Source organism: Lasiodiplodia theobromae (genome assembly GCF_012971845.1).
Source record: "Lasiodiplodia theobromae strain AM2As chromosome Unknown scaffold_1, whole genome shotgun sequence".
NCBI lineage: Eukaryota > Fungi > Ascomycota > Dothideomycetes > Botryosphaeriales > Botryosphaeriaceae > Lasiodiplodia > Lasiodiplodia theobromae.
In genome coordinates this window covers 1,541,807-1,563,311 of record NW_023336399.1, presented here as the reverse complement: position 1 = coordinate 1,563,311, position 21,505 = coordinate 1,541,807, and the positions used below count along the sequence as shown (strand labels likewise).

Genomic DNA, 21,505 nt, shown 5'->3' with positions numbered 1-21,505 from the left:
CTTGACGTTGGGCGGCCAAGGCTGAGGCCATGTCTTTTCCGAGTACTTTGCAACATCTAGATGACTTTGATATTCACGCCTGCTCGTGTTGCAGTGATGAAACGCGGGGGTGATACAGACATGTCACGAGAGAAAAGAGGCCTGTGCGCCGACTGGGACCGAGCTCCTGCAGGTGCTTAACGCGTCGGCGCGTCTTCCTCCCCAAACTTTCGACCAGCAACACAATCGCACTAAATATTTGCAACCCGACGCAACACACCTGCACAAATCACAGCATAATGCCAAGGCGTCTTCCAGGCAGGCCAAAGAAGGTCCCGCCTATCTCCCCTCACCGTATTCGCCCTACCTCAACCTCTCCACCTCCGATGACAGAGCGCAAACGTGGTCGACCTCCGCAGCGTGTTCGTCCTTCGTCCAAAACCCCAAAGCGCAAGCCTGCCAAAGCCAGCGTCGAGAAAGGGCAATTATACAAAGCGAAACGCATCCTCGACGAGGACAAGGCCAACTATCTCATCGAGTGGGACGAGATCAATCCAAAGACCAAGAAGCTCTACGAGCCGAGCTGGCACCCTAAAGCTTGTGCCACCCCTGCACTCATTGCCCAGTGGAAGCAAGATAAAGCAGGCAAAGAGTGGTCTGCCCAAGGGATAGTCGCTGAAAATGACTACTCGTACAAAATCTCGTGGGAGGACGACCCAAAGACCGGCGAGGTCTACCAAGACACCTGGGAGCCTAAGGCCTTTGCTAGTGAAGCCATAGTCAGAGATTGGGAGCTGCGCAAGGCCGACCTCGAGTACGTCCATGAACTGGTGTTTTTTTTTTTTTTTTTCGCACTAAAGCGCAGCCTCTAACACCTGGAGTAGGGCACGAGCCAAGAAAACCCTCGCCAGTAATGATCGTGGGTCAGTTAGTGAGAGCGAGGAGGACGTGCAAGAACACTCAGATGAGAGCGACGATGATGCTTTGCAGCAGCAAATCGCCCAGGAAATACAGTCATCACCATCCCGCTCTAATACCCGCGGCCCTTAGTCCCCAGTCGACCTGAACCTACTATGAACCAAACCGTGGGCCAAGACACCAGATGCGTTGTGGATGCAGAACGGCTCCGCTCTCTTCCGAAACTCGCTTTGCTATAACGGCACAAATCAGCTGATGTTCTTTGACACCCAACGGGTAACTAGCTGGCTGGACTATTTACCATTGCAGGCAATTGTCCTTCGATGCGTATGCGTATTGTCCATTTACGTGGCTGCACATGAGAACTCCCGCTTGCGTAGTAGCCTTCTCCTGCACTGCGAAGTACTGTCGAGCGCCACTCGGAAATGCCGACTGTGGCTATTCGGAACAATGTCACGAGCCCTCTGTTCTGTCTGACATTTTCGCTGCGGAAGGCCTGGCTTATCGCAGGGCATTGGCCCGCAATAGCGTGAATGGCGGGATGTCCCATAGCCCTTCATTGTTGGCTTGGGCCGGTATCTCTATCAACAGGGGCAACACGGGCCTGCTAACCAAAGCGACATGGATTACGGTCACGGAAAACCCGCGTCGGAGAAGACCGGGAGAGACAGACTTGGGCGAGACGTGGCGCCGAGTGCTAAGACTTCAGCACGGTCTTGCAACTAACCCCATTTTCTTATCTCGAGGTATATATACGGTCAATATACTAGGTTCGATGAATAGTGACATCGATGGCGGTAAGCCTCTGGCATGAAGAAGAAGAAGTATGGTGACAGGTCAGGCGATGATTTATATTCAATGCCAATTTTTGTACAGTCATAAAAATCAATTCATATGGGTAGTTGGAGCAATTGGCCGGACGTGAATGTATAATTGGTAATTCCACATTTACGTCCGGATGGCAGCTCCAACTGCCCACATTAGTCAACTGATTCCTCATAAATATTGTGAGATGTCATCTATCGTGGGAGAGCTTTGGTTATCCCTTGTTCCAAGGCCCTGCTATTCCCCGTGCCAGCCCTCGGCTGCAGTATCCCTCTGTCCAGACATTAGAGTCAACTGCCCACTTTTTTGCTTTTGGTTCTATATCGAAAGAATTCAATAGGCGTAGAAGAGTGTCGTTTCATCCTGAGATTGCCTCATCTTCTTGTTCTTGCGCTTGAGAACGAATTTCATGACCCAAGCGCAGATGAAACATAGCATACTGAACCCAGCACTCGAACCCATGGCGACGGCGTAACGGGGCGCGTCCTCATCGTACCAAAGATACTGCGGCATTCGTTAGCAAAACGATGGATCGTTCTCATCACACAGCAGCCAGAGGGGGGGGAAGATGAAGAAGAAAGAGGGCCTCTTACCGGAGTCCAGATGAAAGATATGTTCGCGACGGTGTTGACTATGCTGAGTGCGACGGCCTTCTTCTCGGGCGACTGGCCGCAGGTGGAGCCGACCCAGCCCAGCACGATCGAGTTGACGCCGTAGGTGCCGGTGGCGAAGACGACCATGGCGAAGTAGCGCGCCCCCATGTTCATGGTCGCGGCGCCCAGCACGAAGCCGAAGATGGCGACCAGCTTCGAGATGGTGATGTGCCAGGTGCGCTCGTTGAAGCGGCCCGACGACCACGACACGGCGATGGATATGGCGCCGGCGATGACGTAGGGCGGGCAGGTCAGGACGAGCGTGATGGTCGTGTTGAAGCCGAGCGTTTCGACCACGGTGGGGAACTGTTGGTGGAAGGAGAGCGGTTAGAGTTTATGTTCTTCGTTTTTGTGCACACCAGGGAGATAATGCTTACGAAGTTCTTGAAACCGTTGGCCGCCAAGTGCTGGTGCTGCATGAAAGCAAAGAGCCAGACTTTGGGATCCTTTGCCGCCTGCTTGAAGCCGTCCCAAGGGGATCCCTTGCCCTTTAGACCGACGGTGTCTCTCTCGATGCGGTCCTGGGCGAGCTGCCTCTCGTCAGGGGTGAGCCACTTTGTGTTGTGTGGGAAGTCGGGGAGGATGAAGCAGCCGACAATCGCAATCACAAACGTAGCAGCACCCTGGAGGATGAACAGCCAGCGCCAGCCGGAGATGCCACCCAGGTCATCCATTCCGTGAAAGATGCCAGCAGCGATCAGACCGGCAAAAGCGGTAGCCAGGATGTTACCGGTGTAGAGGATACTGATGCGAGTAGCAATCTCCTTACGGGTGTAGAAGATGCTGAGCATGTAAAGAGCACCGGGGTAGTAAGGGGCTTCGGTGACACCGAGAAAGAACCTCGTGAGGAGCAGGCCTTTGAAATCTTTTGCCAGAGCTGTCAAAGCCGAGACGACGGCCCAGAGCATCATGCTATTTAGATGTTAGTATCTAGAAATATGTGCAGTCAACGAGTTGTAGCATACCAGATACCCATGTACCATGAAGGACGGGTCCGCGTCAGGAACATGTTACTGGGCACCTGGCCCAGTAGATAGCCCACAAAGAGAATACTGACGCAGGTCTGGTACTGGGTACCAGTAAGGTTGAGGTCTTCCTCCAGGTCGTTAAGCCGGGCAAGCGCGATTGCATTTCGCTATCTTCCATTAGCAATGTTTGAGCCAATCAGTGGATTTCCAGGGACTTACGTCGAGGTAGTTGAGCCAGTACATGGACCAAAGCATAGGCTGTCCGGCATCAGCAGTGGAACCATCAGTCCAACAACAAATCGGATCCTCACCATAATCCAACGGTCCAGCTTCCTGACCAAGGCAATCTCGACGGGATCGGTCTTCTCAGCAGCACCGGAGTAGTCCTGCTTCCCGGTCTTCTGTTTCAGCTTCTCCTCATCGAGATCTTCGATGTGCTCCGAATGCTCCAGCTGCTTCTTCTCCATGATTGGGTCCGCCATGGCTGAGGCTGAGGTGGCGCTTGGAAGGAAAGTCAAAGGTACACTGGCGAACCCAAGAATGCAGAAGGCTCAAAACAAGAGCGTTCCTGTGGTGCAAGAGAGAAGTCAAGAAGAATTATATAGTTTGGCACCGACCGCCCAGGCCACTACTCCGCCCAACAGACCAGCCACGGGCGCGGCGGCGGAAAAGCATGTGTGGCGATGAGAAGCCAACAAACGGGCCTTTACTACACCACGTCCTTGCTGAAGCCTCGTGGGGGTTGGACAGGTGCGGGGTCGACAGCTGGGCGTTTGCTTGGAAGTGGTCGATGCAACACTCATCTACGTATGATGCCCTCGACGTCAGGCAGACGGGCCAAGTAAAGAGGCGTGGCTCGTCCCGGTTCTGATTCTGGTGCGCCGACGCTTGCGGAATCAATCGGCGTCACGTCGTATCAGAACACGCCCGAAGGATTCTTATGCCTACTTTCAAGTGCCGCAACACGCTTATACATTCTCGCGGCGTATGCTTTTGGCGTGGAAATGTAGTGCACGCCTGCGGGAGTTGAGCCCTGAGCTTACAGCCATTGCCTCAGATCCGCAGTCAGCGCATGCAAGCCACCGAGATGAGCGTGTCCGTGTCATGGCAGATTGGCCTAGCGGGGAAGTCAATGGTATACTGTGCTGCTGACAAGCGTTGTCAGGACTAATCGAGGCAAAGGTGTGATTGGCCAAGTGATTCTAGGCAATGCTCGGGGCTGAGTCGGCAGCCATGGAACAACTCAACAGCTTAACACAGGCTCCCGCTCGCAGATATCATGGAGGAAAATCCCGCACGGTATAACCTTTCGGCGTGGATTGTGGCCACACGGGATGTTGTGTGTGCCGGAGGCCTGCCAATAGAGCCACTTGTCTCTCAGCTCATGGGGCCTGACTTTGACACCATCCAGACGCCTCAATCTCGGATTCAGGTGGCACGGCATCTGGAACCAACCGCACCCCAGATATCGTCGGCGCGCCAAGGTACGGCGACCCCGCGCCAAGTTGCCGTGCCGTACCAATGGAATCGGCACGGAGTAAATGCCATTCTGGAATCTAAGGCAGCCTGGCCGCGTGGTAGCTCAAGAGAGCGGGGGAGGCGGAGATCTTGGATTTCTCGGCGCCGCGCTCCGCCGGTTGGCTTGGTTCCCCACGGGGAACGTTGGACGGTCGTATCTTAAAGCATGCTCGGCATAAGCCGTGGCGGCAACGCCGACGAGCTGGGCGGTGGCCCGCTGATGTTCCCGCGTGATTGCCAATCTGAAATTTCTCTTTCTCCAGTTGATGTTGACCTGACAGGAAGACGTCGTCATCTTTCGACTGCACCCGGTGCTTTGTGTCGACGTCGCTGGGGAGCATATGCCGTGATGATGCTGTGAACTGAAAATTACTGTTTCTTTCTTGCTTTATCCTACACCAGACCGCTTTCTACATGAACTCGATTCCAACGCCAAAGTGCACTCCTTTCCTTCCCTGCTCGCCCTTGCGCAGCACCAACGGCAGTGAGAAGTTGACCTCGAACCTTGCTACCGGGTGCGCGTACACCAGCCCGATGCCGGCTGCGGCGCTTGGAAGGCCGTTCTTAAGCTCCTCCAGCGTCGCCTTCAAGCTTTCCTTCGCATCGGCATTTCCTTCGCTGTCTCTCCTCTCCTTCAGAGCGAGTAGGCGTCCGGCATTGACAAAGGCTTGGAGGCGGAGTGGCGTCTCAGCGCCAACGCGCGGCAGCGGCAGCATGAGGCTTGCACTACCCGCAGCGAAGACATCGCCACCAACCGCATCCGGTCCGTCACGGGGACCGAGACCTGCGAGCCGGAATCCCCGGACATCGGTAGGGCCGCCCAGCTGGAAGCGATCGTTGATCCGGGAGGGAGTCGGCTTGCCCGTGCCGTCGACGAACGGATGGAGCAGACCGGCCCGGAAGCTAGTAGTGAGTGCGACACCGGGAATCGGGGGGAAGGGCAGAGCGGCCTGAGACTCAAGCTCCAATTTACCGAACCCGACATCGCCCTTGAGCGGGCCACCGGCGAGTTCGGCCACCGTCTTGAGGAGATAGCCACGCGAAGGAAGGAGCGGGAAGTCGCGGCGGTCGAGCGTATACGTGTGCGATATGCTTGACTTGAACGAGTCTCCTGCATCAGCACGGACGGTAGGCGAAGCAGTAGCGGCAAGACCAGTAATCTGTCTCCAGAAGCCCGAGTAGGCGAGTTCGTGACGGTGGCCACCGGAGCTTTGCCACTTGAGCTTGGTCGATCCACCCTTGAGCACCTCTTCGTGGCTGGCCCAGCTCTTCAACGTCGAGCTCGCAAGACCGCCAATCTCCCAGCGCAGATCCGGGTTGCTGAGGATTGGAGTGTCGAAATAAGCCGAGTAGGCCGACCGGGTACGCGTGCCAGCCGATGCGTGGGCGTTCAGCGACTCGGCACCGCCGAACAGATTGCGCAGTTGGGCGCTCGCATAAGCGGAGCCCTCGGCAGAGCCGGCCTCTGTTCCGGTCTTGATGGTGTAGCGAGAGCGCTCGCGCGCGTGGAGGTAGACGTCGATGTCGGTCGGAGTAGTGCTAGGGTTGGACTTGTCAGGCCTGTCAACGTACACCGAGATGGGCGACTTGAAGATGTCTGGCCGGGCGTCAGCATGTGGGACCGTTGCGCTGGGGCGGCTCGGACAGACCGAATCTCTCGAGCTTGTTGACGGCGCCGCCAATGTCGGCGAGCGCATCCTCCAACGTGTACGACGGCTCCTTGTTGGCATTGAGCAGAGGACTGAAGACGCGCTCGAGGAAGGCGTGGCGGGTGTGCTTCGCGTGGAGCACACGGACGGACGACACGGTCACGGGCAGCGTGAAATTGGAGCCGACCTAGAATGGTCAGCGGAGGCATTGGAGGCCAGAGGAGGCGCAAGGCCTACCAAATCGGCCTGGCGAGCCACTGCCCTCTCATACTGGGCGGCGATGCGCTCGTTGATCTCTCTTTGGCGCTGCTGAAGCTCGGCCGGGTCGACTTTTTGCTTCAGCTTCTCGAACACCTGGGCGGGCGGTTAGCGGGCGCACCGGGGGTTGCGCAGTGGCAGGGTGGAGCGACGCACATGGTCGTCCTGTGGCGACGCCATTGGGCTCGCGGGCTGCTGTGCAGTGGGGGAATGCGGGCTGTGGTCTGATGCGGGCGGGAATGGTGGTGACGCTGAGGGCAACAGTGCAGCTGTCGCGCGCCGCCTTGGCGCTCGGGCATGAGCCGGCTGCTAGTGCGGAATTACGTAGCGGCGCGAAGCCATCATCCTCTGCGCCGCCGGGCTCACTCCTACTGTTCCTGCGTGCAGACGACTGCTCCATGTGTAGACTAGAGTGGCCTGCATTTGCTTTGTCCGCTGGGTGAGGCTGTGCGCGTTGGGGCGCCAGAGGCTGTAGGCTTGGCGCTCGGGGCCGGAGACTCGCTCATTCATCGTGCGCTCCGCCTCCGTCCCTTCCACGCTTGTCCACCTCGCCCGCTTACCTCCCGTCCAGCACCTTCCTTCTCGCCTGCCAGTCCGTTGCGCTCCCTCTTCGCCTCCCACTCTCTGTCTGCTCCACTGCCACCGTCAGTCCCCACCGACGCATTGCGCAGGGTGCCATCCGCCCACCGCCCCTCCCGCCATCCCACCCGCCATGGCCACCCCCCAGGCGACAAAGCGTTTGACGCGCGAGTACAAGACCATTTCTCAGAACCCCCCGCCGTACATCGTCGCCCACCCTTCCGAGAACAACATTCTTGAATGGCACTACATTCTCACCGGCCCGCCCGGCACTCCGTACGATGGCGGCCAGTACTGGGGCACCCTCATGTTCCCGCCCGACTATCCCTTTGCTCCACCGGCCATCCGCATGCACACGCCCTCCGGTCGCTTCCAGCCTTCGACGCGCCTCTGCCTTAGCATTTCCGACTTCCACCCCAAGAGCTTCAACCCGGCCTGGGAGGTCAGCACAATCTTGATTGGCCTGATGAGCTTCATGACGAGCGAGGAGATGACCACCGGCAGCGTCCGCGCCTCGGATGCAGAGCGCAAGCTGTTCGCCAGCAGGTCCCGCTGGTGGAACTCCACCGGTGGCGGTTCGCATGCCGCTTCCACTCGCCCCAAGGCCGCCGGCGCTGGCGCCATCAAGGCCGGAGACGGTGGCGCCAAGTTCCGTCAAGAGTGGCCTGAGCTCGATGCGGAGAACTGGCGCTGGATGAAGGAGAACAAGATCGACCCCGCCACCGGCATGCCCCAGGCACCGCAGGTTGACGGCCACGGCCCCTGCGCTCCCGAAGCCGCTGCTCTGCGGAGGCGCCCCGTCGGCAGCGGCAGCTTGGGTGCTGTTGTCGAGGGAGGTCAGGTCGCCCGGGACGCCGGCCAGGGCTGGTTGAGCCGCAACAAATACATTATCGGTGCCGTCTTCCTGTTCGGCTATGTCCTGGTCACCCGCGTCCTAGGTGTCGAGACGGCTTAGGCGGAGAGACGACGTGGCCGTGGTGCAGTAATTCACTCTGTATTGGAAGCGGGTAAGGCGTTTGGATTCAACTGGATGGTACCTGGCATGCGGCGTTTCGGTATACTGCATTTTCTCTGCTCTCGCATGCTACCAAGCACCCGGCGTTTGCTGTTTTAGCTATCATAATGCTGATAGGTCCGTTCGGGACTGCCACACACACATAGCTCTGACTTGGCAAAGCGACGATCGGATGGCCCGCCTTAGTACACGGCCGCCCACTGCCTTCTGCATAATCGTCAACGGGCATTAGAACATTACTTTAGAGAGAGGAACAAGAAATGCCACATGCACAATTACGATATACGGAGTCTCATGTCGTAAAGTGATCATTCCAGAGTTGATAAGTCGACAAAAAGCATGGAGCACATTAATACGCACTGCGCTGTAGAAAGCCTCCGCCTTTCGCGTCTCGCGAGCCGATATGGACACAAATCTATAATTGTTCTATTCGGTCGTAGGGTTTCAACTATACGCTTCATGCTTGGAATGGGCAAGCGTGTTCAACGAGTTTAAGACTTAGTGGTGCTTAGTATGTTGACCCACGTTTATTTGTGAATGATATTACAGAGGCGTGTCGCCACCGAAGGCCAGCGTGAATTCATTATTTACTCATATCATAGGTAGTTGAAGCCATCATCCGGACATAAATGTCGAGTTTAAAAATGTACATTTACGTCCGGATGATAGCTTCAACTACGCATATATGTTTGTTTCGCAGAGAAAAAAAGATTTTGATGACATATTCACCCCATCTTTTGAGAGCGTAATATCTTCGCGCTGTTGCTGCAGGCTAAGGCGCACCAAATACCCCCCTTGACCATCACACCTGCCAACAGCGTTAGCTTTCAGCTGCAACGCTCCTTTCTGTACTAAGTTGAATTTTCATACTATAGACTAATTCAACACCACAGACTTCTCAACAGGGCGTATAGCTCAGTGGTAGAGCGCTCGCTTTGCAGAATCTTCTCGAATGCGAGAGGTCTTGGGTTCGATCCCCAATTCGTCCATAGCGTTTCTTTTTTGCCTTTTTTCTCGATGATCTTGACCCAGGAGGATTGGCTCCATGTGAGGCACGTAGTGGTGGCTTAGCTAAAGTCGTTTACAAAGGGGTGTTACAGTTAAATCTTAACGTAGTTTTTCTTTTTAACTTTTTACTTGTAGTAGCTAGCTACAATTATCGTATACGCGAGCATTTAATAAATAATTCTACATTTCATGGGCAGTTGAAGCTATCATCCGGACGCGAATGTAGAATTAGTAAATTTACATTTGATGGGTAGTTGAGGCTATCGTCTGGGCGCGAATGTTGGATTAACAATTTTACAATTACATCCGGACGATAGCCTCAACTACCCATATGTGTTGGTTTTTTATAAAAGAAATTAATAAAATAGTAAGCGGAGTAGGGAGGCTCTGTACGCTCGACCCTCGTTAGTTTGCTCTTTGCTAGTTACTTACTAGTTATTGGTACAATCCGTCTACAAAGCACTTCTTTTTATCTTCTCTAATTCTTGTATGCTACAAGTAGGTTGGAAAGTGTGATAGTGCGGTGGAAGGCGCTGTTCATTACATACAGAAGGGTAATACAGCCGAGAGCCAGCGTGATTTATTTTTCTTGGTATGAGACACCTGCTCAAAGACACTCCATGGGTAGTTGAAATTAAATATATATCTACGTCCGGACAATAGCTTCAAGTCCTCGAACAAGTCAAGTGTTGATGAGCAGTCGTTTCTTCTTGCCTACCATTAGGCGTTGTTGTGATGTTCTTTACATTAGCTTGCAATTGAAATACATCCTGCGTTGTACGGAAAACTTGATCACGTTCGCATTGTGGACTCACCTCGGTCAGCGCGTCTCAAACCATGCAGCTCAATAATTCAGTTCTAGCGGAAGCGGCAGAGGCATTATGGTGTCCATCTTGTGGCATTGGTAATGGTAGAAAAGTGCAATAAGTACCAGACACCTCTTCAGTGTGGGAGGCGTTGAGTATTGTGATGTTTCTTCGAAGACGTATTTGTTTTTTTCTTTGAGAATGAATTCAAACGCCCCTGAAACCTATATACAGCATACACTGCTGAGAGAGACGATGGATCTCTTTAAACTGCTTTAATATTGCTCCTTCCGTTTGGTCTTCTTTCGACTCAATGCGTACTCCGTCTATTTGCCCTCAGCAGCCAACTCACGCTCCGCCTGCTGGTAGTACTTGGCGGTGTCAACACCATGCTAAATACTGTCAGCTGTGCACTGCTACAGAGAAGGAATTCTTAGTATCTGACCTGGTTGTGGTTGGCGAAGTTGAACCACGGGAGCAAATGGTTGAAGACGGCGCTGTATCTCGAGTTCCTTGAAGCAACGCCCTGGTGATGCTCCGACATGCTCGACACACCGTAAAGAGGCTCGCCAGCCTTGACCTTGTCAACCATCTCTCTCATGTCCATCTCGATCTCCCTCCTGTTCTCGGTGACACCGTAGAAGCGGTCTGCAAGGTATCATCAGCACGGGCTCTTGGCGAGGAAGACCGGGGGGCGGTACAGATGGAGCGGTTGTACACAGTCAGGAAGCCGGCGACGGCGCCGATACCGACAGTCACGCGCATGATGGGAGGGAAGCCGCCGCGGCCAACGTACGAGGGAGCGACGCGCTCCCACAGGCTGAGCAGGGCGGGGCCGGCGGCAGCAGTGGCAGCACCGGCGGCGTAGTCGGAGGGGCGCGCATAGCCGACGACTCTCTTGAAGTGACTGCTGCTGTCAGCAGCGGCAATTGGGAGGGGTGCAGGGCGGTAGGCGGGCATACGGATCGCTGTCAATGAGCTGGATAATATGTCAGTCGCTATTGGCCCATTGGACTGGTGGTGTCGAGGGATGGTGCACGCACCGGGTAGTCGCCGTTGAGCTGCTTGGTCGGCACCGAGGGCCGTGTCCGCACTTCGGGGTTCGCCATTGTGGTCTGGGGAGGGATTGAGGCAGCTGTTCTGGCGTCGCAGCTGGGCAAGGGTAGAGGTGGATGTCGGGTGAAGTTCGAGGATCGGCACGCCAAGGCGGCGGGCGCGAGCTGCTGCCGCGAAAAGGTGACGCCGCTGCTTTCCTTGACCCGCGCGCGTCTCTGACAGCTCCCTCAGCGCGCCGACAATTATGCCCGCCGCGCCCACCCTGCTGCGCTGAACACGCCAAAACCATGGCCACCATGGAGCTCGACACCCAGAGCCGCTCGCGCAACGGCTCCATCGTCCCTGTCACGCACGCGCGCCCCACCGTTGCCGACCTCAACGGCGAGAACCACTATGCTCAGGTTGCGCGCAAGCACTGGTTGGACAGCTCCAAGCCGCCCAAGGTCCGCCCGCAGGTTGTCAAGGATGAGCTTTGGGATGCCTTGGAAAAGGACGACTTCCCGTACGCCTCGCTGCTGATTCTGGAGAATCTGCAGCTGCTCGAGAAGTACTTGTGGCCGGGCTACACAGACGACGCGTCCAATCACCATGTCCTGCTGTTGGCCTTGCTCGTCAATGTCAAGCGCAGGGAGAACCTGGCCTCCTGGGGTGAGTCTACTGCCGTCAGCTCTCTACTGCTTTCTGCTAACCGTGACAAAGAGCATTTCGCAACCAGGCCGTCCGAGTTTTCGTCCTTCTTCCGCCGCATCCTCTCCATGACCATCGACGCCTCTCTCTCCTCTCAGCTCCGCACCTATCTGATTTCCTTCGTCATCGGAGCCTTTCAATCCCTGGATAGTGGCCTGGTACGCAAGGAATGCGCACCGCTGGTTTCGATTGCCATTTGGCAAAACCTGCATAGCGAAGCTGTGCGGGAGGACAAGCTGGAGAAGAATGTCATGCTGAGGAAGGCATGGAGGTCTGCTGGAAAGAAGTACGACGCTGGCGATGAGGAGGTCAAGACGAAACTGCGCTTCGAGCGCGCATGGCTTTATACGCTTCTTCTGGACTTCTTGAACAAGATCTACAGCCCTGCTCGAGAGAACCTGCGCTACTGCGAGCGATTCCTCGAGTTGCTAATCGATTTAGAGAGCCAGCTGCCCACTCGCCGCTACGTCAACACCCTCCTTCACGACCTCAACCTGCTCCCTGCCATCCAACTGTCTCCGCTGTTCGCCGACGAGGAAAACGGGCTTTTCCGCGACTTGTGTGTTCTCCTCAGGCACTTCACCTTCTTCCCGATCGACGACCAGGTTGGCCAGCAGCAAACCCCCGCGGAGTACCATCAGGCCCATTGCGCGAAATTGGCCAGGCTACAGCGAACCGCGATCAAGCACTTCCCCTCAAAACTCACGATTCTGGCCCTTTCCAATTACAGGTCTTTAGATCAAAGAGGAGATCTTGAGGCCCACCTAGAAGCGTTGACGGAGGAGGAGCTGGTTGCGCTCTGCAAGTTGCTAGGGTTCAGGACGGAATACCCTAAATCCTCGCTTGTAACTCTCGACCGATCCTTCTTCACCGAGCTTATCGTGTCTGCTCACGAGAGCAAGCCGACATTCCAGGATTCTGTTAGGGAAATGGCGATCCTTCCTACGGAGAGCACGCTCTATGAATCTACCTTCATCCGCAACGAGACATACGATGGATCACGGCCATTGGCAATCCCCAAGTTGAACCTTCAGTACTTGACCCTTGGAGATTTCCTTTGGAGGTCGTTCATTTTGCACCGCTGCGAGGCCTTTTACGAGATCAGGAAAGACATGGAAGACGTCATCAAGCGTTTACAGCGAAAGAATGTCCGGGGGACGGTACAGTTCGGCGGAAACTCTAGGATGGCATTACCCATATCAAAACCTGCCATTACCGATGTTGCCCCTGCCAAAGTTGGAGAGACGTCTCCATCCAGGGTGCAAGCGGAGGTTATTCTTGATGTGAGCCGCTTGAACTTCAATGTTCTCAAGGAATGGGAGTCTCTGCGCTCTGATGACGTCGTCTACCTTCTCTCCGTCGACCCCCCAGAGGATTCACGCGCTATTAAAAATGGTGGCGCTCCCCCAAGCGGTGCTGAAAGGATTGGGTTGCGCTACCTGCGATGCGCCGAAGTCGTGCAAGTTCTAGATGAGAACGGACGTCAGCTGCGCGAAAAGAAGAACGCTCAGGAAGGTCAGGGGCGCAGAGCTCGCCAACGTCGGATTCTTCTCAAGCTCGATAATCTGGCATACCAAGAGGACATGGACCGTGTTGCCAAAGGGCAGCCTAACATCTACGATTCCATCAACTTGATTGTGCGTCGCCGGGGTCGGGAGAATAACTTCAAGCCTATTCTGGAGTCCATCAGACGCTTGACGCTTTCTGACCTTCCTGCCCCCTCGTGGCTCCAGGAGGTCTTTTTGGGCTACGGGGACCCCGCCGGTGCTACGTACAAGCGCTTGGCGAACCGACTGAGGAGGATCGATTTCCGCGATACTTTCCTCAACTGGGGTCACCTCGTCTCCAGCCTCGAAGGCAAGGCCGTCGAACCTGCTGACGATACGAAGGGAAGTTTTGGACCACCGTATGTCCTGGAGTTTCCAGAGGAAGAACCGCAAGAAGTCCCTGCACGCCATTCGAAGAAGCGGAGACGAACCAAGGCCGGGTTGCAGGAGCCTGCTCAGAACGCGCCCGAAGCTGTCCGTGTCTCAACGTACAAGCCACCTAACATGGGCCCCTATCCCACAGATGCGCCCAAGCTCAACACTGTACCATTCACGCCTGCGCAGACCGAGGCAATCACATCTGGTACCCAGCCAGGTTTGACTGTCATAGTTGGTCCTCCAGGTACTGGTAAGACCGACGTTGCAACTCAGATTATCAACAACATTTATCACAACTTCCCCAACCAGCGGACACTGCTCATCGCACACAGCAATCAAGCACTGAACCAACTCTTCCAAAAGATTGTCGCCCTCGATATCGACGAGAGGCATCTGCTTCGTCTCGGTCACGGTGAGGAGGAATTGGAGACAGAGGCCAGTTACAGTAAACATGGCCGTGTGGAATCTTTCCGCGAAATTGGCACGCGGTATCTAGCAGAGGTGGATCGGCTGGCTGCCAACTTCAATGCTCCCGGCGCACACGGCCAATCATGCGAAACGGCCGGCTACTTCAACTCGGTCTATGTCCAGCCTGCATGGACGAAGTACTGGAACGCGGTCGAATCTGGCGAGTTGAGCGACGAGGATCTAGTCGCCGAGTTTCCTTTCCATCACTACTTCTCAAATGCCCCGCAACCTCTATTCCCTCAAGGGGCCTCCCGGGATGCTCTCATGGACATCGCTGCTGGATGCTACCGCCATGTTGAGAAGATCTTCTCGGAGCTCGAAGACATTCGACCATTCGAGATTCTGCGAAGCCCAAGAGACAGCGCAAACTACCTCTTGGTCAAGGAGGCCAGGATTATTGCCATGACTTCTACTCACGCAGCCATGAGACGGCAAGAAATTGCAAACCTCGGATTCCACTATGACAATGTAATTATGGAGGAAGCTGCACAAATCACCGAGATCGAAAACTTCATCCCTCTTGCATTGCAGAGCCCGAAGGAGGGCGAGTTGCCGTTGCAAAGAGTTGTCTTGTGCGGTGATCATCTTCAAAACTCACCGGTGGTCCAAAACCTTGCCTTCAGGCAATACGCCAACCTCGAGCAGTCGCTTTTCCTCAGACTAGTCAGGCTCGGCGTACCCACAATCATGCTTGACCAGCAAGGCCGTGCGAGGCCCAGTTTAGCAGAACTCTACAAGTGGCGGTATCCAAAGCTGGAGAACCTACCTACTGTCGAATTGAGCCCGGAATTCCAGACTGCCAACGCCGGTTTCCGCTTTGACTACCAGTTCATCAACGTGCCAGACTACAAGGGCCGTGGTGAGATGGAGCCAACGCCGCATTTTATTCAAAACTTGGGCGAGGCGGAATATGCGGTGGCTCTTTACATGTACATGCGCCTGCTCGGTTACCCGCCATCAAAGATCTCCATCTTGACAACGTACGCCGGCCAGAAGGCACTCATCAGGGATGTTCTGTCCCATCGCTGCGCCAAGAACAGGCTTTTTGGTATGCCCAGGATCGTGACAACGGTCGACAAGTACCAAGGCGAGCAGAACGACTGTAAGTTTTCCTATCACATCCTCTTCAGCATCAAAGTAAGTGATCTCTCCTAACAAGACTCAGATGTCATCCTATCCCTCGTCCGCACGGCCCGCGTTGGTTACCTCCGCGACATCCGCCGCCTCACCGTGGCGCTTTCTCGCGCCCGCCTCGGCCTCTACGTCCTCGGCCGCCGCGAGGTTTTCGAGGCCAGCTACGAACTCAAGCCCGCCTTCGATATCCTGCTCCAACGTCCGGACAAACTCGCTCTCGTTACGAACGAGATGTTTCCAACGACTCGTGCGCTGGAGGCCGAACCAGAGGCAACGGAGATGGAGGGTGTCGAGCACTTGGGCCAGTATGTGTTTGAGATGACGCAGGCGAAGGTGGCAGCGCTGAAGGCGAACGGCGGCGTGCTGCCGCCGGTTGAACAGATGCCGAAGGAGGAAGATATGGATGTGGATGAGGTTGAGGATGAAGAAGAGATGGAGGATGATGGCCCGGAGGATGACGAAGAAGAAGAGGCGTAGAATTTTCGGAAATAATTATCTGGCTCTTGTTGATGAGCATTGTTCTTTTTCCTTTTTCATCTCTCCTGATGGAAAGCGTAGTATATGAGTCGATGCGAGATAAGGGGTTCTCAAGGATACCATAGGACGATTGGAGAAGAAAACTACATAACTTTTACCTTCCAGATGAAATGAGCTAGGCTCTATCGTGCGTCATGTAAGCGATTTTCTGGTTGAAATGGGATGAGCGGACGTTGATCCTTGCATCGATTGCCTTCATGAATAAAAAAAACCAATATATATGGGTAGCTGAAGCTATCGTCCGGACGTGTATGTAGAACTATTAATTCCACATTCTCGTCCAGACGATAGCTTCATCTACCCATAACATGAGCAAAAAACAAATATATACTAGTCATCGGCTGCGAGAGGGGACTGTGCGACGGAGGAATTTCGTCCTATACGACTAGGATGGCTATCTACAACAGGTGGGGTTCCGCTTAACCGTGATACTCCCCTCCGGACCGAGTTATACGTAGATGACAACACGAGTAATCTATTAAGATGGATCGATAAGAGACTATGGAGCAAAAGAAAAGAAATGCTGTGGACGAATTGGGGATCGCTGATGAGGATGTTAATATCATGTAACTAGATGTTTTTGGTGTGGATCGAACTTACAACCCAAGACCTCTCGCATTCGAGAAGATTCTGCAAAGCGAGACATCAAAACATTCCTGCCAGATAGAGCGCGAGATGTATTACTCTTCGAGGAGGTTATTGTTGCGTAAGTATCGATTAACTTACTACCCATCACGAAAAATCTCACTATTACTCAACTGCATTACCCCTCTGTAGACCACTCTAACTGAATCCATTGATTGGTATCGACATGCTACAATTGGCAGCTGGCAGTCGTATGTAGTTTTATACTTTGGTTACTTATCATCTTAACAGGAATATAAACTAGGAGGGCTCCCGTTATCCAGCAAACGCCCCGATGGAAAAGCAATCAAACCTAACATCCAGATACGAAAAATAAACAAGAACAGTGAAATTCATCGATCAACATGACTCTCGCACTCAAGTTCCTAGCATACCTACCACCCAAACTTCTCGACGTGTACCTCGACCGCCCTTCCCTCCCCAACCAAGCCCGCACACGCATTCCTCACGTCCCTGTTCAACGCATCCGGGCCGCTCACCACGGCCCCTGTCCTGCCCGCTCCGTCCTCGCCTCCAACCTCCCTCACCCATCCGGCCACGATGGCGCCGATGTCCGGCCTGCCCGTGCTCTCCGTCGGCCCCTCGATCCTCACCTCGGCACCCCACTGCCTCAGCTCCTCGATCCGCTGCTCGGGCAGCCACTCCCTGTGCGTGCGCTGCCGAACGACCCACACGAACAAGACTTTCTTCGGCGCTCCTGCTGCCGCGCCAGCACGCGCGGGGTCGTCGTAATGGCGCGTCTGCCGCTCCAGGTCGGGCCGGGCGGCGGGGTTGAGCAGGGTCCAGAGCAGAGGGAAAGCAACGGCGACGCCGGAGCCGCCAGCGACGACGATGGCGCGGTCGGAGGCGCGTAGTAGGCGCAGGGAGCGCGTGGAGCCGTAGGGCCCGTCGAGGCGGACGAGGGTGGACGAGTTGGTCTGGGCGTGGCGCAGGAGGTCGCGGCTGAAGCCCGACTGGGCGCGGACGAGCAGCGAGAGCCAGGCGTGGCGCTCCGAGTCGTCGTGGTGCCGGTGGGGGAGGACGTGCGGCTTGGACGGGGCGGGCGTGGCGATGGTGAAGGGGTGGGCCTGCAGCGCGTGGAGCCCGCCCAGCGCGGGGATGCTGACGAAGACGTGATCGGGAGCGTTCCAGCCGTGCACGACGGTGCGGCGCCAGAGCGACGTCGCCCAGGTGCCCGAGGGGATGGACCAGTTGGACGAGAGGCGGACGGTCTGGCCGTCGGGGAGGATGGTCAGGTCGGCGCGGAAGTAGGTCGATTTGATGGCGAGGCGGTAGATAAGGCGGTCGGTAATAAAGATGAGGAGAGCGATGCCGACCCAGACGCGAGAGCGGCTGTGGTGGATGAAGAGGAAGACGAGCCCGAAGGTTTGGAGGACAATGTGCAGCGCTAGGAAAAGCTCATAGAAGGCGGCACGGAAGCTCCGAAGAGATGTCAAGTAGAGAAGCTCGTAACAAACGAAGGTCAAGAGTCCGAAGGAGACTACGCGGGTGAAGATGAATCGGGACAGGGAAAAGCCAAGAGGACGCAGCAGGCCGTACCACACAGTAAACATGCCTAAGCCGTGCAGCAGTGCGAGCAGGCACAGCAGCTCTCCCAACCGACGGTGGAAGATATTGAGCGATGCGTAAGAATAGCCGGTCAGCCATGTAATGGGCTGGTTCTTCGCAGCGAACAGGTAAAACAGTGGCAGGTTTACGGCAATCAGCAGGCCACATCGGTCTGCGAAGACGAAGATGTTCATGGCAGTGAACTCCAGCCGGAAGAGCAGGTAGAAGACATTCAAGCCCAGGAGGGCCAGGATGGCCAGGCTCTGTCCATTCGACGGCAGCTGCTTGTGGACGATGGGGATCGGCCGCGGCTGAGACACGAGCCAAGCTTTGACGCGGTGCAACATGAGAGACAACACCCCCGGCTTCTGCAGCTTCGCACCATCCCGCGGCAGCAGTGGTTGACGCTCATCCGGAACCTTGCCACGGCCGTGTTTGCTGGCGTCTGGCGGCGTAGCTGTACCCTCCAGCGTGCTGCTCGACGACGACGACGCGCCGCTTTCTCCGGCGCCCACTATGATGCGAGGTGTCATTCCATTCTCTTTCTTAGCTTTTCTGGCAACCGCCCGTCGCCGGTATGCCTGCTGCATAACGCCACCCCATTGCGCAATAGCGAAGCCGAGCAGGACGAGAAGCAATACGGCGTTGTACGTGCTCAGCAGCCTTCGTGAGAACAAGACGGCCTCGACAAGCTTCCTGAACCTGGGGTCCTGTCCCGGATTGTTCCCAGGGTCGAAGTCCTCGTTTACCGATATGGTGTCGTCATCGTTGGCAAGCTGCGCCGCGGCGAAGAATGGAAATGCAGCGTCCGGAGCAGTGGCGGAGTATGCGTACTGGATCGCGGCCCTGAGCCAGGCACTCGCGGGGTCGTCCATAGCGCCGAGCGGGACGAACAAGTGGCGCCGGACGGGAGAAGGGGCGTAGATAGGAGCGGATCTGCGGAGAAGGCGTGGTTGCGCTTGAAGGTATCAACCTCAGCGATCTACACGAGCCGAGTCATGTCGCCTACGAATGTCCGTCTGATGTCATCCAGGCTAAACGACACGCTGCTGCGTCTGCTGCAAGGACTTCTCACGAATGACTAGCGTAATGGAAAGGGGACGTCGCTCGTTCGTTGGCCAGCTCTCCTCGGCGCCGAAAAGCATAACGGCCGGCCGAAGAATTTGGCTTTCCCACCACCGGAACCCTGCTGATATCTGGACGTATTTATCCAGTTACATCCGGCAGGCATAGTTTGCTCTGCAACTCTTCTGCCGCCCATCGTGTCACCCGCTACTACTGGATTGATGTCTCACCAAAAAGAGGCACCATCACATGAGCCGAATCATATTAAGTCTCCTCAGGAAATACTGTGTAAATCCGCTCACATGGCGGAATGTTTCTCCGAACCAACCAGCCATCAAGCATTGTCGCTATGAAGATATAAATGTTGCCAACCCACCCGCAACAGCGCCGATCATGCTGAGCAAATGCTAACTAGTGTTGTTCGTACTAAGCGCTGACGAGAATGGATACCGTGCCCCCACCACAGGCTCGTTGCCATGTCACTTTCGCATCCGTACCCATCCGGTGGAGAGTATGACCGTCAAACAACTCGTCTCTCGTCGACTGGATGCTGCACGTGTCTATGCCCGTTAGCTCTTTTCCTTCGGCTCTTCAGAAGAAGCAGGCTCTACAGGTTGTCCCTGATCCGACACTGATAGACTCTCCACAGCAGGCGTCAACGTTCCAGGACTCACGTCTGCACGTGAGTCGTCGTCCTGTATCGTGTTGCTTCTGCTCTCATCTACCAGTGTCGTGTTCGGGGACAAACTTGGAGAGTCCTGCGAGGCGGGTTCTTGGAGAGCCGGAGGGAACATCTGCACTCCGCCGTCGTCATCATCGCTATCTTCATCGCTGCTGACAGCCGGAGTATCGAGGTTCTGGAGCTCCGGGCTCTTCATCAACGCACCCACGTCGTCGCGGGCGTCATCAGGAGAATTCTCGCCGCTCATCAGGGGATCGTTTGTAATACTATCGGGCGTCTGGGGTCCCAGCTGCCCATCATCCTGTCCGAGAGGGCTGGGTTCCGGTGGCGGGTTGTATCCCACCGCCTTTGCAACGGCCGCAGCTTCCTCGTCTGTGGCCGCCTGCTGGAGCTCGTCGAGCATGAGGCTGTGCCTGTGGCCTGTGTCGAGCAGGTGTCCGCCTGCAGCTCCGCTCTTGTCGAGCAGGTCCCGGTAGCCCGTCCTCGTGGGATCTTGCAGACGCTTCCGCTTGGTCTTGGCCCTTTTGCTGGTGGGCCTAACAACGATAACAGGCACGGGCGAATGTTGAAGGCAGTACTTGGAGACGGATCCGGGAAGCAGCCCTTGAAAGCCACCGAGACTTCGACCACGCGTCCCCACAATGAGAATTGCTGGTTCGTGTAGGTTGATCTGCAATGCTGTGAGCGTATGCCCAACTTAGAGGCAAGTAGAGTACCAAACATACCATCTCATCAATGACCTTGTGGACCGTGCCGACCGAGAACTCTAGGATGAGGTTGACAGCCTTGTTCTCAGTGTTCTTCATTTGGATCCTGTCCATCAACTTTTCCGCCTCCGCTCGGTATCGTCCATGGTCGATACTGCTCTCTCCGGCAACCTTGTCGCCCTTTTCGACGACCTGCAAACACACAATTTCGTCTCCATCGTCGACGAGCTCGTCAATGAGCCACTCAAGCGCATATTCCGAGTAGTCGTTCGAGTCCAGGCCGCAGAGAAAGGTCCGCGACCGCTTTGTGTATTCGTAGTCCTTGTGTTTCCTGATCAATGTGAACGAGTTCTCTTCGATGAAGTCGGCGGGCTTGTCAAACGTGTCGAAGGATACGCGAGGCTGGAAAACACTAAGCAGACGTCAGCAAGAGGGATCCCCCAATCACGGGGCGTTGGGCATGTGGGACAGGAACAAATTGTGTTGAGACACTTTCGTGATCAACGCACTTTGGAGCTAGTGAATGCGCTGCAGCTCCGCGCGCGGGCAGTGGGACCAGAGTGGGGCGAGCTGCAGTGGCTTTGGGGCGTAAAGGGAACATAGCGGAACGATGGCGGGAGCAAGGGCGGACACTCACGGTGGAGGCGGAGGAGAGGACAGACGGCGCTGTCTGATCTTCGGGCTGCCACTTCGTTTAGGTAGACCTTGATTCGCGAGGAACTGGATGGACGGGCGGCGCTCAGCGTCCTGGTTTCGGACGGCTGCGAGAGGATCCAGCTTTGCGGCAGCGGCAGCGGGGGTGCCTGCCGGGGATGTTGGCGATGGCGCGCCGTCGCGGCCCGGCGTGGGGTGCGGCATGATAGGCAGTTGCTGAT

The 21,505-nt window shown here is 55.7% G+C and overlaps 8 protein-coding genes across 8 annotated transcripts; 3 read left to right on the top strand and 5 right to left on the bottom strand.

The window, feature by feature from the left end:
- Nucleotides 1-365: 365 nt before the first annotated feature.
- LTHEOB_473 (Maltose o-acetyltransferase) lies at nt 366-1,029 on the top strand (the record flags this gene model as incomplete). The annotated part of the gene is made up of 2 exons (XM_035513796.1): nt 366-793; nt 864-1,029. 2 exons carry the CDS (start codon nt 366-368, stop codon nt 1,027-1,029), a joined length of 594 nt encoding a protein of 197 aa, XP_035372475.1.
- Nucleotides 1,030-2,055: 1,026 nt separating this feature from the next.
- On the bottom strand, nt 2,056-3,825 carry LTHEOB_472 (MFS transporter; the record flags this gene model as incomplete). Its single annotated transcript, XM_035513785.1, has 6 exons — nt 2,056-2,226; nt 2,316-2,681; nt 2,753-3,287; nt 3,341-3,510; nt 3,563-3,601; nt 3,655-3,825. 6 exons carry the CDS (start codon nt 3,823-3,825, stop codon nt 2,056-2,058), a joined length of 1,452 nt encoding a protein of 483 aa, XP_035372474.1.
- A 1,446-nt stretch (nt 3,826-5,271) lies between these two features.
- LTHEOB_471 (Outer membrane protein) lies at nt 5,272-6,948 on the bottom strand (the record flags this gene model as incomplete). The annotated part of the gene is made up of 4 exons (XM_035513774.1): nt 5,272-6,458; nt 6,511-6,697; nt 6,748-6,864; nt 6,925-6,948. The coding sequence occupies 4 exons, from the start codon at nt 6,946-6,948 to the stop codon at nt 5,272-5,274; spliced, it is 1,515 nt and encodes a 504-aa protein (XP_035372473.1).
- Nucleotides 6,949-7,480: 532 nt separating this feature from the next.
- Nucleotides 7,481-8,302, top strand: LTHEOB_470 (Ubiquitin-conjugating enzyme; the record flags this gene model as incomplete). The annotated part of the gene is made up of 1 exon (XM_035513763.1): nt 7,481-8,302. The coding sequence occupies one exon, from the start codon at nt 7,481-7,483 to the stop codon at nt 8,300-8,302; it is 822 nt and encodes a 273-aa protein (XP_035372472.1).
- Nucleotides 8,303-10,502: 2,200 nt separating this feature from the next.
- Nucleotides 10,503-11,285, bottom strand: LTHEOB_469 (NADH-ubiquinone oxidoreductase; the record flags this gene model as incomplete). The annotated part of the gene is made up of 5 exons (XM_035513751.1): nt 10,503-10,568; nt 10,622-10,824; nt 10,878-11,083; nt 11,139-11,155; nt 11,220-11,285. 5 exons carry the CDS (start codon nt 11,283-11,285, stop codon nt 10,503-10,505), a joined length of 558 nt encoding a protein of 185 aa, XP_035372471.1.
- A 234-nt stretch (nt 11,286-11,519) lies between these two features.
- On the top strand, nt 11,520-15,923 carry LTHEOB_468 (Dead helicase superfamily protein; the record flags this gene model as incomplete). Its single annotated transcript, XM_035513740.1, has 3 exons — nt 11,520-11,880; nt 11,932-15,414; nt 15,478-15,923. 3 exons carry the CDS (start codon nt 11,520-11,522, stop codon nt 15,921-15,923), a joined length of 4,290 nt encoding a protein of 1,429 aa, XP_035372470.1.
- A 1,079-nt stretch (nt 15,924-17,002) lies between these two features.
- LTHEOB_467 (FAD-binding domain-containing protein) lies at nt 17,003-19,051 on the bottom strand (the record flags this gene model as incomplete). Its single annotated transcript, XM_035513729.1, has 1 exon — nt 17,003-19,051. The coding sequence occupies one exon, from the start codon at nt 19,049-19,051 to the stop codon at nt 17,003-17,005; it is 2,049 nt and encodes a 682-aa protein (XP_035372469.1).
- Nucleotides 19,052-19,810: 759 nt separating this feature from the next.
- LTHEOB_466 (Universal stress protein) lies at nt 19,811-21,488 on the bottom strand (the record flags this gene model as incomplete). Its single annotated transcript, XM_035513718.1, has 3 exons — nt 19,811-20,593; nt 20,649-21,042; nt 21,268-21,488. 3 exons carry the CDS (start codon nt 21,486-21,488, stop codon nt 19,811-19,813), a joined length of 1,398 nt encoding a protein of 465 aa, XP_035372468.1.
- Nucleotides 21,489-21,505: the final 17 nt, after the last annotated feature.